The following is a 15,808-nucleotide window of genomic DNA, read 5'->3' on the forward strand; positions in this document are numbered from 1 at the left end:
GTGCAACATAATTAATGATAGATCCTAGGTTTGTGTCTCATTTGTAGGAGTTCTTATAACTAAGCATTCCTGACTTTTCTTTTTTTTTTTAATTCAAGTTTAAATTTTCACTTAGAAAAATGAAATAAACCAAATAGAGAATAATAGCTTTGTTTTTAAATATGCTTAACCCAATCAGTTGTTTTTGGACTACACCATAAAATGCTATGAGAGTTTCATGACTGGGGCTGACAGTTTTGAAGAGATGAATGCAGAGTTGCAGTCAAAGCTGAGTAAGTGTTCTCATTCCTAGTGTGCTTGCTATTACTCATGTATTAAAACTCTTTTTGTGGAGTTGTAGCTCATTTTACCACACCCAGTTTATGTGAACTACTCTAAATGTGTTTGGATGCCTACTAATTTTTGTCTTCATTGTTTCTTTGGTGGAGAGAAGTGATAGTTAAGCAGGAAAGAATCCCAGTTTTGGAGTCAGACCTGAGGCAAACCTCTTCCTGGCTACTTGACCTTAACAAATTACTTAAACCTGACTAATGAGGTTTTGCAAGATTAGGTGGCCATGTATTTGTAAAGTATCAGACACACTACCAGGAACACAGAAGATAAACAGCAAATGTTATTCCTGTGATATTCTTGTTTTATTGTTTGAGAAATTACCAATTAGTGAGAAGTCTTAAGATCCCTTCAAAATGTGTGGCAGGCAGTTAATGGACCATTATATTTCCAATGAAAGAAATTCTTCATTATATTTCCACTCTGTTATAACCTAGGGATATTCAGTATTTCCTAGCTAACTCTAAAGTGGTCCAGAGGAATTAATTTAATCTTTTTTCCTTTATTGAAATAGTCTTAAATGTAAAATGGTAGAATGGTGGGTAAAACAGATAAATTTAAGATGTGTAAAACTGTTTCTTCAATGAAATCAATCAAAACAGGAGAATATCACCTTGCCACTAACAACACAAAAGGTGAAAGCATTCCCCCTATGTTCCCATTGGACGTATCTTCCTGAAATAACAGGACAGTTTCAGCTTGTCAGCATAAGAAAGGGAGCAAGGTAAATGATGTTTCATTTTAAAAGAGGAAAATTCATAGTGATCTAATATAAAAAGCATCTGGTGAATTCATTTATTGACACAATATTTATTGTATACCTACAGTGGGCAAGTCACCTTAGACACTGAGGATACAGTAATGAATAAGAGATAGAAAATCTCTGTCCTATGAAGTTACCTCTACTAGAGACAATAATCAAATTAGCAACCATAAGTCAAAGGGTGGTAACTCCAAGAACAAAAATAAAGCAAGGTAAGAGGGTAGGAAGTGTAGTGAATGGAAAGGTTTGCTATTTTAGAAGGTAGGATATCCTTCACTGGTAGCATTTTGAACAGAGACCAAAAAGGAAATAAGGGAAAGAGCAATGGTGAAGACCCAGGGGAAAAATGTTTCTAGGCAGAATTGAGATCTTACTAAGTTTTGGGTTTTCTCTCCAGAGGATTTGTTTAATGTAGATGCTTCCAAGCTGGAATCATTAGCAGCAAAAAACAAAGCACTGAATGAACAGATTGCAAGATTGGAACAAGAAAGAGAAAAAGAACCGGTTAGTAAACATGCTTATTTCATGAATAGGTTTATATACGTAGCTGTTTTGGACTCTTGGATCTTCTTAGAGAACACCAGCTATTTCTTTATCCCAAAAAAAAAAAAAATTAACAAAATAAGCTTCTTAAATGTTAATTTTTTTTTACATAGGACAGAACTCTACATGAAAACATGTTTGGTATCTCTAGAGCTTTGTTTTCCCTTGTGATCTATCAGTCTTGAACTAATGGTGTTCAGAATATGATGAAAGAGTCTTACCTATTTACATAAGGCCAAAAAGATCTTTTGAACAAGATCCCCATGTTATACACCTCTAGGGAGCACAATTTATAAGAAGCCCTGAGTTATGTAGTTAGTGAAAAGGGAATGGCGATAAGTGTGTTTAGATAATATACTGTATTCTAAGAGCTTTCTAAAAGCTAGATGATAATATCCAGATACCTAATTTTATTTTGGGTATTAATATTACTGAATTGTCTAGACTGTTCTGTAAAACATCAGATTTTAAATGTTTGTGCTTTTTCATTCTGGCCCTTGACTTTTTGTATCCCAAACTGACTTCCGGAAAAGTACGTCTTCTTAATTAGGTAATAACATAACAGCAAAGTTCCCTTTTAGTTCTTTGGCTCCCTCTAAAAGGGATAGAAAATGCTAATACACCTTTCTCTAAGATGAATTTAAATAATATTGTGTTATTTTCAATTAAAAGAATGGTTATCAATTAGAATTTTTTTTTTCTTTTAAAGAATCGTCTGGAGTCATTGAGAAAATTGAAAACTTCCTTACAAGCAGATGTTCAAAAATATCAGGCATACATGAGCAATTTGGAGTCTCATTCAGCCATTCTTGACCAGAAACTGAATGGTCTTGATGAAGAAATCTCTAGAGTGGGTAAGCACAACCAACATGCAGACTGGAATGGGGACCTGCCTGGGGTTTATCACATACACAGACAACTTTGTCATCCATATCATTTTTTCTTTAATGATGAATGGCTATAGCAGGCCACCAAGTTTTCAATGTCTTCTACATGTATTAGTTTTCTGAGGCTGCTATCGAAAAATACCACAAAATTGGTAGATTAGAACAGTAGAAATTTGTTCTAAAGGCCAGAAGTACAAATTTAGCACAGCCAAGCTCCCTCCAAGGACTCTAGGGGAGAATTCATTCCTTGTCTCTTCCAGCTTCTGTTTCCTGATGGTATTCCTGAGCTTTTGGCCATGTCACTCCAATTTCTGCCTTCATCCTCACATTTTCTTTTCTCTGTATGTGTGTCTCCTCTTCTGTTTGTGTTTCTCTCGGCCTCTATCTATAAAGAACATTTATGATGTCATTTAGGACCCACTGGATAATCCAGGGCATATTAATGAGATGAGATAATCTCATCTCAAAATATTTAATCATATCTGCAAAAAACCCTTTTCCAAATAAAGAAATATTTACAAATTTAGGATTTCATATGGTTGGGTAACCATTATTCAACCTACTACAACTTCTAACATGTTCTCAGTTGTCTGATTTTTTAAAGCCAAGAGGGACCTAATCTAAAAACGCATGATACCTGATATAAATATATATTCTATTCTGCCTTGTAATTAATAAGCCAGATTCTTAAACCTCTCCTGGCTTCAGTCTGCTACAATTGTCTTATTACTACTACCTCCTAAACCACTTGGCAACTTAAGCTGATTGAAAAAGTAAGATGGAAAGATGAAAGTACTACAATTCTTTGGAAGCAAAACCCCAACTAAAGAGAGTGTGTTTATATCCTGTGAGTTCCTAACCTTGTTTTTCATAAGCATATATCAGTCATAACTGTAAAATTAAAAATACCGTAACACATGGATTGATATTTCTGTACTGCCAGAGGCAAGCAAAGGGAAGTATTCATAAATCATAGAGCCATTGGATGGCACTTTACAAAATGAATTATCCTATGGACCTATTGTACTATTTTTCTAGGTGTTTGTCCACTTCAGTTTTATTCTTGTAGGATTTTACAGATTGTGTCTGTCTCACATAGGATTTGTGTAGATAGTCCTTAGGATATTTGATTTAATGCTTAGTCTATATAATATTAACCATCTGTCGAGTCAAAGATAATAATTATATGGAGTATTTGCTTAAATCAGCTTATTTTTTCCAAATAATTCTGATTATGTATATTAGATTTGCTCTAAACCAAGCCTTTAAATAATTTACACTTGGCCCCTAACATTTGTTCTCCGTGATGACAAGAAGCCATAGACTAATTTTTTATCATAACAATATTTGTAAGGCAGGGATGCCTGGGTGGCTCATTTAGTTAAGCATCTACCTTCAGCTCAGGTCATGATCCCAGGGTCCTAGAATCGAGTCCCACATCAGGCTCCTTGCTCAGCAGGGAACCTGCTTCACCCTCTGCCTGCCGCTCCCCTTGCCTGTGTTCACTCTCGCTCTCTGACAAATAAATAAAATATTTTTGAAAAAATATATTTGTAATGCAATTAAATCAATACTTTATAACAGTCTGTCTTCCTCATTGGTATTTATCAAGAGAATTTTCATATTCCTACTTTTCTTGTGAGAATTTTTTCCCCATAATTGCAAGCTAAAGAGGTGAGAGAGATACTTTAGCCATCATTTACTATTCCAGATTGATTTAGTTTGAGATAAATAATTTTTATAACTTAACCTAAGACGTTTTTATTCTGAGTATTTTAACTTTCATAATTATTTTTTTTGAAGATTTTATTTATTTATTTGACAGAGATCACAAGTAGGCAGAGAGGCAGGCAGAGAGAGAGGGGGAAGCAGGCTCCCCGCTGAGCAGAGAGCCCAACGTGGGGCTTGATCCCAGGACCCTGAGATCATGACCTGAGCCGAAGGCAGAGGCTTTAACCCACTGAGCCACCCAGGCACCCTTTTCATGATTATTTAAAGTCACTCACAGCCAAGAATCAGAGAGACCTAATTAAACTGTCTGGGTATAAATAGATATAGAGATAGATGGGAAGGAAGAGAGAGAGAAAGATAGATAGATGGATGGATGTACATTGTGGATTTTTTGTGCAGATTCCTGTGATAAATATATAATGTTTTACTTCATCTATTTTTATTTTGAACTCAAATGTGGGACTTCACAAGAACAGTGCTACAAATGAGTTATAATGAAGCCAAGATCTTGATCCTGTAAACCCATGGAATGATTGTCTTGGCCCATTTGGTCATGCATATTCTCACCCATCTATTCCAGCCTGCTTAAAAGTACTATCATATTCTTTATAAGCTGTGAATAACAAAAGGTTGGAAAATACCATTCTATATAACCCCAAATATTTTAAGTTCGATAACCTTTCTTGCCCTTTGCATGATCATTTCCTGTTTGTAAGTATCATTTTGTCTTAGTACAATAATATACTCATTCTTGCTTATAAATTGTAGTAAATAGAAGGGCACCTGGGTGGTGCAATCATTTAAGCATATGACTCTTGGTTTCAGCGCAGGTCATGATTTTGGGGTCCTGGGATCAAGATCGAGCCCCACGTCAGGCTCTGCTTAGTGTGCAGTGCTTGAGATTCTCTCTCTCTCCCTCTGCCCCTCCCACCTGTACTCACACTCTCTCAAATAAATAAATATTTTTTTAAAAATTTTGGTAAGTAGAGCAAGAACTTAACCACTGTAGTTACTTACTGTTTGATCAAACTACTGAAAATGTCCATGAATAAGAATAAAGTGATGTATTTGAATATAAATATTTTTATATTTGTGAAGAATGTGTGAGTTTTTTGACTCATTGCAGAGAATCATGCTGGAGTATAAAAAGCATTTGAACTGAACATTGGCAGACTATCCCTCTTAAGTGTAATAATTCTTAATCATTATGTGTGGGGCTGTATTTTTTCCATGTGGCACTTTCTGAAAATCGTGCAAGCCAATAGGGAAGTAAGTTTCTAACATAAAATTTTAGTTGTATCATCTTTCAGAAATGTTATTAACAAAGTGAGATCAAATAGAATCATCCCCAAAAAGAGAAGAGAAAAATATACATGTACATAACTTGGAAATTTAGACATATTAATCAAGCTTATTCAGTAATGTCATCAGGGTGCATGGCTGGCTCAGTCAGTAGAGCATGCCATGCTTGATCTTGGAGTTGTGAGTTTGAGCCCTATGTTGGGTGTAGAGACTGAGTTAAAAAAAATTTAAATCTGGCTCAACAATGTTTGAAAAATAAATAATGGCCTCAATTTCTTTGTAGGAATTGAAATAACTTAACAAATTTGTTTTCTTTAATGCAGAACTAGAATATGAAACAATGAAACAGGAGAATACTCGCCTGCAGAATATTGTCGATAACCAGAAGTACTCAGTTGCAGACATCGAGAGAATAAATCATGAAAGAAATGAATTGCAACAGACCATTAATAAATTAACCAAGGACCTAGAGGCTGAACAACAGCAGTTATGGAATGAAGAGCTAAAATATGCCAGAGGAAAAGAGGCGGTATGTCATCCCATTTCCAGAGTGGCAACTTAGAGCTGACATTCATAAAGGTCTACACCTATTAAGAAAAACTGAGTGGGGGACGCCTGGGTGGCTCAGTTGGTTAAGCAGCTGCCTTCGGCTCAGGTCATGATCCCAGCGTCCTGGTGATCGAGTCCCGCATCGGGCTCCTTGCTCGGCAGGGAGCCTGCTTCTCCCTCTGACTCTGCCTGCCACTCTGTCTCCCTGTGCTCTCTCGCTCTTTCTCTCTCTGACAAATAAATAAATAAAATCTTTAAAAAAAAAAAAAAAAAAAGAAAAACTGAGTGGGTAGAATAAATTGGCTAAAGAGTTAAAACTTTAGCATTGACATTTTACTAAAACACACTCATCCCTAAATAACACGTCACTTCCAATAACACCCTAATTTCTCTCCATCAGATTTAAGGTAGTCTGTATTTTTTAGCAGTGAGCCAAGAAATAAGCAAAAATGTCTCTAAGTCCATGAAAATAATATTCATAAATCACATGCCTTTTATTCTAGAAGAGGATGTGAGTCTTCCTTCATTCACCTATTCACCATTCAAACATTTGTTTAACATCTGCTGTGTGCCACTTCCCATGCTGAGCTCAGAAGAATAAAGATATAAAGACAGACTCTCCCCTAAAGAAACTTCCAGTCTAGTTGATATGAGACCATGAGATCAGACCTCTAAAAGATGTTTGCACAGGGTATTGAGGAAACATACAGTATTCTTAACCCAAATGTAGTGTTTGTGGTGTGGGAAGTTGTATGAGGTAATTTTTAGAAAGGTTTCCTTGAAGAGGTAACACCTGAACTGAATTGGGAAGTGTAAGTAAGTTCTCTTGGCAAGGGTAGGGGAGTCAGCAAACAAGTATATGGGAAAGCTCAGAGAGAAAATAGTGTGTTGTACTCTGACATCAGAATCTTTTCATATGGCTGGAGCTTAATAGCAAGGGATAGGGGCACACCAAAATAGAAAACTCAAGAGAAAAACATATACCAGACGATAATGATTCTTTTCATATTTGAAAGTTTGGACTTTATCCTGAAAGCTCCAAGAAGCCCTTACGATTTTTAAACATATGACATTTCAGGAAGATCTCATTTTTGGTCATGTGAAAAATGGATTGGAAGGGAGCAAAACAGGTAAGGATCTGTGGCAGGAATGCGGTAAGAAGTTATGAGCTAGATTTAGATAGTGCTCGTGGAGATTCAAAGAAGTGGGTGGATTCTGACTACTTAGGAGGTGCTTTAGGAGGAAGAGTGAATAAGACCTGATGAAAGAAGAAGGGTGCATTCACCGTGTCTGGCTTTGTGCTCACTCCAAAATAGAAGAGAAGTCAGGAATAGGGCTGGTATGCTGGACCTGTTATGTCCATGGGGCATCCAAGTGAACATATCTAACAGGCTATTTTTCTTTGAGTCTGAACCTCAACATAAAATATGAGGGTTTGCAATGTAGATTAAGTAAAAATCGGTATGTATTGTGACTGAAACCACAAGGGTAGATGAAGTGTAGATGAATTCACCAAGGAAGAATTCACAGGAGGAAGGGAGCACCAGCATCTTAAAGTGGACAAAGGTTCCTCAAGAGAAGCCTAAAAGTAACTGAGGACTAGCCAGAAAGATCAAGAGGATAGAAACTGAGAAAGGAAGTCAGGAAGGAATTAGGATTGTCAAATGCAATAAGGGGATTTAAAAGTTTCTGTCAGATTCCGTAACAGCAGTCACTAGTGACCTTCACCAGAGCCAAATTACTTGACTTCATTTCAGTTTTTTGTTTGTTTCTTTGCTTAAGATTTTATTTATTTATTTGACAGGCAGAGATCACAAGCAGGCAGAGAGGCAGGCAGAGAGAGGTGGAAGCAGGCTCCCTGCTGAGCAGAGAGGCCAATGCAGGGCTTGATCCCAGAACCCGAGATCATGACCTGAGCCAAAGGCAGAGGCTTTAACCCACTGAGCCACCCAGGTGCCCCTTCATTTCAGTTTTATAGGTAGCACATTATCCTTTTAGCCAACATTGGTGAGAAAGTGTGCATATTGGCCATATGAATTTCTAGATAATTAAAGATTATCCTTATTTTTGTTGGCAATCCCTTAATAAATGTTCTATACTTCTGTTTGCTATACTACTTCTTGCTAGCTATGCACTCTTTACTCTTTTTAATGTAGCTCTCAGTAGATACGAACTTTTTCTTAATGATTTACCGTAATCATGCATGTGACACCAACGTATTCTAAAACAGCAATAAGTTAACAGGTTACCTAGGAACCAAATAAAACTTTCCTATCAAATAATTCCAAAGTGATCTTTTCTACTATATACACTATTGCATTCTTAAGAAAAGTTATTTAAGACTCTTTTTTTAAGAAAAGATAATAAAATGTGTCTTTCAAAGGGCTCTCTTTTTTTTTAATGGAAAAAATAAACTAGAGTGTTTCAAAATTAACCTTCGAAGTGTTCTACCCTAGTATTTTCAGTTATAATGTTTGTTTATTGGTAGGTATAGTACTAAAATGTATACCTCACTGGGAAAGATTTAGTCTCTGTTTTGCTCCAAAGGTAATGTGGTTTTTTTATCATATTAGTGCCAGCACTTTCCTTAGTACATTATTTCTTAAAAATATTTATCACTGTTATTAAAATGAAAAAAGTAGTTTAAACAAAGCATCTCTTTTTGCCCAAAGGGACAATATTGGTTTTTCATCCTGGTCACCTTATAAAGTACATTATAGGCATAATACAAATAGTTTCTTTGTCAGGTTTTAACTCTTTTATATTTTTAAAAATCTGTATTTTGCACACCTACATATGTAATTTTTCATCTGGAAAGAACAGTTCAGTATGAGCAGTAAACATTGCCTCTTTTTTTTAATCCCTGTTTCATCATACTTTTGCTTTGCCTTGATTATCTTTCCTCCCTCATCCTATCCTCTAGGTAACCTCTGTCCCTGTGTATTAAGGGGAAACATAGACATTTATAAGAAGTAGGCTGTAGTGGTGATCCCAAAAGTCTTTGAACCTAGATTTTGGTAAACCTGTATTTTAACCCTGGATTTTCCATCATATACCTGTTTGAACTCAGCATGTTATCTCACCTGTCATAGTCTCAGTTTCCTTATTAATAAAGTAAGGTGTGGTTAAACTACATCAGTGAATCTGAAATAAGCTCGTTCAACAAACATTAATATATTTTATTTCTCAAGCACTGTATGAGAATGGGGAAGTTATGAATCTCCGGACAAGGTGAACTCTTGAGTTTGACTAGCTAAAATTAGCTGTATAAATGCTGTTTTTTATTTTGGAGGATCACACAAAAGAAGAAAATTATGTGGGAAATAGGTAAGCAGTGATCTGATTAGGGCAGAGTAAGCCATACACAGAAGAAAACTTTAGGGTACTGGTTGAGAGAGAGATTAAAAAATGATAGCAGAATGCAAAAATTTAATATAAACATTTGATCCATCATCTTTTTTTCTGAATTAATTTTTATTCCACATGCCACCTCTGGCTGGTATAGCTTTTTGGATCTCTATGTTAAGATAACCATTGAGCCAACATCTGCTCATCAGGAAAATGTGTAACCGGTTTTCACTCTCTGAGTTGCCTGTGGGAAGAATAAATGTGCCACGCATTTGCTCTCCCTGCAGTTAGACATGGCAAAGTGCATGGGCTTGTGAAAACTGTTTTCATTCAGATAAATAAACTGCTAGTGAAGAACAGAAGCAACTACCTATAAAACCATTTAGAATAAAGACAAACAGAGCTTACACATTTAGTAATCCCTAGAGAGCTACTATATTACAAATTAGAGTAGTTGAAATTATTTCCTGATTCATTAGTAAGAAATCATAAATGTGGGGCACCTCGTTAACTCATCTGAAGATCTTGCAACTCTTGATCTTGGGGTCATGAGTTTGAGCCCACTTTGGGTGTAGAAATTACTAAAATGAATAAATAACTTTTAAAAATCTTAAGTGTAATATATAAGTAGCCTTGCTTTTGAGAGCTGATAAATTTTTGGAAATTACAAATTAAGTTTCAGTGGGTGATCTTCCCCCATTGCATTCTTTCACTCAAAGTCTTCAGTTTTGTAGATAGGTAACAACGGTGAGAAAATGAAATGGAGGAAGCAGTATGAAAATAAATTGTCTAGACTCTGCAAATTCATTTATTTAATCAAAAACTGGGTACCTCCTAAATGCCAAGCTCTGTTCTGAGTCCTGCGAGGACTGCTTTCATGAAGCTTACAATGAAAGTAAATAAATAAATATGTCAGGTATTAGTAAGTGCTACAGGGGCGCCTGGGTGGCTCAGTGGGTTAAAGCCTCTGCCTTCGGCTCAGGTCATGGTCTCAGGGTCCTGGGATCGAGCCCCACATTTGGCTCTCTGCTCAGCAGGGAGCCAGCTTCCCCCTCTCCTTCTGCCTGCCTCTCTGCCTGCTTGCGATCTCTCTCTCTCTCTCTCTCTCTGTCAAATAAATAAATAAAATCTTTTTAAAAAAAAAGTGCTATGAATAAAAATAAAGAGGATTGAGAAATATAGAGCAAAAGCCTTTCTGATGATGTAATTTGAACAGAGCCCTGAAGAAAGGGAAGGAGACTGGGAAATAATGGAATTGTTATTAAAATATTTTTGTTAAAATGACATTTGTGACGTCTGTGATTGCATTTCACTTATTTTGGAGAAATGAAATGTTTTATTTTGTACATTGATGATACCAAGGTTTGTTTGGTTTCATAATTTCTCTGACAGTTTAAAAAGTAAATTTTAATTAATACTTAAATATGGATTCTCGTTCCAAACTATCCAGTAAGTGAAAGAAGAGTAGTATATTGCTTACTAATTAATTACAGTTTTTAAATTATCCTTCAGATTTAGTGTGAATAAAATCTTTCATTCTTTGTATTTTAAAACTGCCACCCTTACTACTAAAATAAACCAAATTACTAAACTACAAAAAAATACTGTAATTTTTATGTATAATTGCAGAAATGCCAAGTGAAAACCATATGGAAAGGGGCTCTTTGGTTTACTTTAATGTTTCTTTTTGTGTTCTCTTCTTACAGATTGAAACACAATTATCAGAGTATCACAAGTTGGCCAGAAAATTAAAACTTATCCCTAAGGGTGCTGAAAATTCCAAAGGTTATGACTTTGAAATTAAGTTTAATCCTGAAGCTGGTGCCAACTGCCTTGTCAAATACAGAGCTCAAGTTTATGTAAGTAATATAAGTAGTTCAAAAGATTTTTAAATGATATGACTAATGTCTTGTTCATTTACTTATAAGTAAGAGTTTAAACTTCAGCATGTTCATAAATGAGGACTGAAACTTTTAATCCTCCTTTGTTTTGGTATTTAAAAGTCTTTATTGTACCATCCTCTTTGAATTATAAAGCCTTTTCTTCCTCTCTACCTACTTTATTTACTCACCTAACCAATAGAAACTTTTATTATATTTAATATAGACACCAGGATTATAAAGAGAAAAATTGCCTGACCCTTGCTCTTAAGTAAATAAATAATTGCTATATATGTGCTTTATTAGAAATGTTCACAAGTTATGGTATTGAGATCAATTCTTGCCAGAACTGGGGGGAAGAAAGGTGTCCCCAGAGATGGTGAACCTGGAATGAAATCTTGAAAGATGAGGTATTTATTGGGATGGTCTGTGGGAAAGAGCTTCAGGCACAAGAACACTCATGAAGTCATGTGTGAAGGCATAAAATATAATGGGGGATTAAGTAACACCAGTCAATAATGAAAAATCTGCACCTAATTTTTAAATATGGCCAAGGATATAATTTATAGAAGAAAATTTTTAAATCATTCTATTGCATCTTCTCAATTATTCACAGATTTTAGTATTTTAGTGGCCCCCTCAAAAATGACACGTTTCAAAATAGTGGTGGTTTTTTTGTGTGTTTTTTTTTTTAAGATTTTATTTATTTGACAGACAGAAATCACAAGTAGGCAGAGAGGCAGGCAGAGAGAGAGAAGAGGAAGCAGGCTCCTTGCTGAGCAGAGAGCCCGATGCGGGGCTCGATCCCAGGACCCCGGGATCATGACCCGAGCCAAAGGCAGAGGCTTTAACCCGCTGAGCCACCCAGGCACCCCAATACTTAGTTTTTTAATAAAGAATGTCAGGGTCTAAAGCTATGCATTTTTCCTTTGAGAATCATTCATGCATTCAGTAAATTATTGATTAAATACATAGTATGCTCCCCACCAGCTAGGTGTTGGAGATGAAATACCCAGAAAGATACAATTCCTGCATTTCCAGAGATCACAGTTTATTGGTGAACAGACTTTGCTTAAATAAAGCTAGACTCATTTTCAATAGAAAAAATCCATCCAGTAAACATACAGTCTTTTACTGAACTGTTTCTCAAACAATAGCTAGGTAGACAGGTAGACAGACAGGCTGGCAGCCAGATAGTTTACGCACCACTATTTTGAGTAATTTGACACTGATGCAAGAAAATAATTACCTGCTTCAAATCAGTGTAGAAAGGATTACCCAATATAAAAAGAATTCATATTCTAAGAAAAGAGGAAAGGTTTTACTATGATCTCTGGAAATAGTTTTACATAATAATAGAACAATAAAAATAGAAATAGCATCCAGAAGGTGCAACCCCAACTGTTACAAGTCCTATTTGGAGAAAAGTTCTTAAAGAGGCATTGCATCGGGGCGCCTGGGTGGCTCAGTAGGTTAAGGCCTCTGCCTTCGGCTCAGGTCATGATCCTGGGGTCCTGGGATCGAGCCCCACGTCGGGCTCTCTGCTCAGCGGGCAGCCTGCTTCCCCCTCTCTTTCTCTGCCTGCCTCTCTGCCTACTTGTGATCTCTGTCTGTCAAATAAATAAATAAAATCTTTAAAAAAAAAAAAAAAGCATTGCATCTTGCAAAAAAGAGCGCCAAAATTAAGAACAGTAACTTCAGAAGACCTACTAAAAAACGTAGTAACACGGGGTTTCCTTTTGGTGATGAAGATGATTTGGAATGAGAGGTGGTGTTTATAAAACACTGAATGTACTAAATGCCACTTATCTTTATGCTTTAAAAGAGGTAGTTTTATATTAAATTCATTTTAAATTATTTCAATTCAGTCATTTAAAGTGTGAGTTTGATGTGAATAAAAAAATAATAATAATGGGAAACAATGAGGTACTGTGTTGAAAGAAAATTAGTAGAACAGAGGATAAGCATAAGAAATACAAGCAATAAGAGCTTCAAGAACACATGGAAATGCAGGGCACACCCAGAGGGTATGGAAGCTTTGCCCCCCTTCCCAATTACCTTGCCTTATGCATCTTTTCCATCTGGCTGTTTCTGACTTATATCATTCTTAAATAAACCCGTAAACATTTGCCTATGCTGGATACCCATCTTGCTTTATTCACGGAAAAACCCACCCTGGCGATCTCTGGAGTAGTATGTCGAGGAGTTCGTGGTTCTTTTTGCAGTTTCTGACTCTTCATCGTGTAGCTTATTCAACCAGTCAGTTGCTACTGGTGAACATACGCTATGTTTCAAGTCTTGCTATTCTAGCAGAATCCCAATGAATAGCAGAAAGAAGAAATACAAGCAGATAATTTTAAGATTAAACAGCTGAAAAGGATTAAGAGAAAAATATAAATTGTTTTCAGAAAAGACACTGCATTAAAATAAGTGTATTTATAAAATATTTGAATAATAGCAATGAATCCCCAGAATCCATAAGCAAATCTAAAATTTTGCAAGTATTCAAAACCAAAAGCAAGTTGCATTCTATAGTTACAGAAATTACATTGAAAATTAGTTTTATTGTCACTCCTGGGTGACTCACTAGGTTGAGCATCGTCTTGGTTTCTATTTAGGTCATAATCTCAGAGTCGAAAGATCAAGTCCGGAGTCAGGCTTCTTGCTCAGTAGGGAGTTTGCTTGAGATTCTCTCCCTCTTCCTTTGCCCTACCCCTGCATGCCTCTTTCTCCCTCTCTCTCTCTCATAAATGAATCTTTAAAGAAAAAAATTACTTTTATTGTCTTATTTATGGTGTATTAATTTAGTGTAAAAACTAAATGGCTTCACTTTTTTTCCTCCAAAAGTGGCTCCTTCTATCGCAAGATATAGATGCCTCATGAGAGCTTTTGTACTTACATATATCATATGTAATGCATATTCCTATGTATTTTATAGGTACCACTCAAGGAACTCTTGAACCAAACTGAAGAAGAAATTAATAAAGCTCTAAATAAAAAAATGGGGTTAGAGGATACTTTAGAACAGGTAAGTAACAAAAATGTAGTTTTTAAAAGCAAAAATAAGATTTTTAACTCTTAAAGATGGTTTGTAGTTTCTAAGGAATGAATTTATAGCTTTAAGTAATGAATTTTTAAGATATTATGTAAAAGGAGAATTGAGTATACCCTTGACTCAGAAACATTTGAAGTAACTTTTAAAATAACTGAAACATCCTAGGCTACACATGTCATTGATGATGAAATAATAAAATACTGAGTAAATAATCCTTGATTTTAAATGAAGAATTGCCCAGGCGCCTGGGTGGCTCAGTCATTAAGTGTCTTCCTTTAGGACAGGTCATGATCCCCGTGTCCTGGAATGGAGCCCTGCATTGGGCTCCCTGCTCAGCAGGAAGCCTGGTTTTCCCTCTCCTGCTCCCCCTGCTTGTGTTCCCTCTCTTGCTGCGTCTGTTTCTGCCAAATAAGTAAATATAATCTTTAATAAAAATAAAAATAAATGGAGAATTATCTCCTTCAACTTCAGATAATTTAATATCCCTTTTTCTTTTTGAGTTTTATATTTATTTAAGTAAATCTCTACACCCAAAATGGGGCTCAAACTTACAACCCTGATATCAAGATTTGCATGCTCTTTGGACTGAGTCAGCCAGGCGCCCCTTAATATCTCTTTATACTATAAGGAATTTGAGATGGCTACCTTAAAAGTAGTGTATCACTTGGGGCTTGAGGCAAAGTAGCTATGATAAATTAAGAGATTTTTATTAACCACATTTTTCATTCTGCACTATGAAATTCAGGGGAACTCAAATGCCAATAGAAGTCTACTTCCAAAAATAGGTTTCAGAAAGTTCCTTCTTCTAAGATACTTGAAATATAATACAACCAATATCCCCGAAAGATAACACTACTATTGATTCAGTAACCTTTAAATATTGTTAAAGTTGATTAAGAAGCTACTTCTCAACTGCACACAAAAGGTATTGTTTATATGACACCAAACAACTGAAGGAAAACTCTAGTTAATTCAGCTCTTCAACTAGTATTGTGGCATCTCAAGGTACAAAATCCTGTCTTTACTCAGAATAGAAATTTGTTTTTCTCATCTGGAAATAAAACCTATGCATTTCACAAATTATGCAAGTAACGCATATTTTTTTCAAGTTAACAAATTCTATCAAAACTTACTTTGTATTAGAAAGAATTCCCACTCAAAAATATATAGCAAACTTTTAACATTAGATAGGTGGGCCTTTTCATGATACTATTGTTATTGTTTGGGGTTTCTATAACATCACACAATGGAAAGAAGATAAGGAACTAGGACTACTTTAACAGGTACTCTGCAGGTGTGTGAGTTATTTAAGATGAAGTCTTCACTTAAGTTCCTTCAGTTTGATTTCTCTCTTTCATTGGAATGGGCACTAAACCTGCAGACTTTCAAACTGACTTGAAACTTTTTAAAAGCCGTAGGC

General features: G+C 35.7%; 1 protein-coding gene across 2 annotated transcripts in view; it reads left to right on the forward strand.

Moving 5' to 3' along the window:
- Positions 1 to 15,808, forward strand: part of NDC80 (NDC80 kinetochore complex component) — a 55,572-nt gene that overhangs the window by 22,571 nt on the left and 17,193 nt on the right. For both annotated transcript variants that reach the window (XM_080821933.1, XM_080821934.1), the window contains exons 8-13: positions 179 to 272; positions 1,491 to 1,597; positions 2,346 to 2,490; positions 5,880 to 6,085; positions 11,160 to 11,312; positions 14,272 to 14,361. In XM_080821933.1, coding sequence (XP_080678059.1) covers positions 179 to 272; positions 1,491 to 1,597; positions 2,346 to 2,490; positions 5,880 to 6,085; positions 11,160 to 11,312; positions 14,272 to 14,361 — 795 coding nt within the window. The remainder of the gene's footprint in view (positions 1 to 178; positions 273 to 1,490; positions 1,598 to 2,345; positions 2,491 to 5,879; positions 6,086 to 11,159; positions 11,313 to 14,271; positions 14,362 to 15,808) is intronic.

Source organism: Martes martes, assembly GCF_963455335.1.
Source record: "Martes martes genome assembly, chromosome: 13".
Taxonomy (NCBI): domain Eukaryota; kingdom Metazoa; phylum Chordata; class Mammalia; order Carnivora; family Mustelidae; genus Martes; species Martes martes.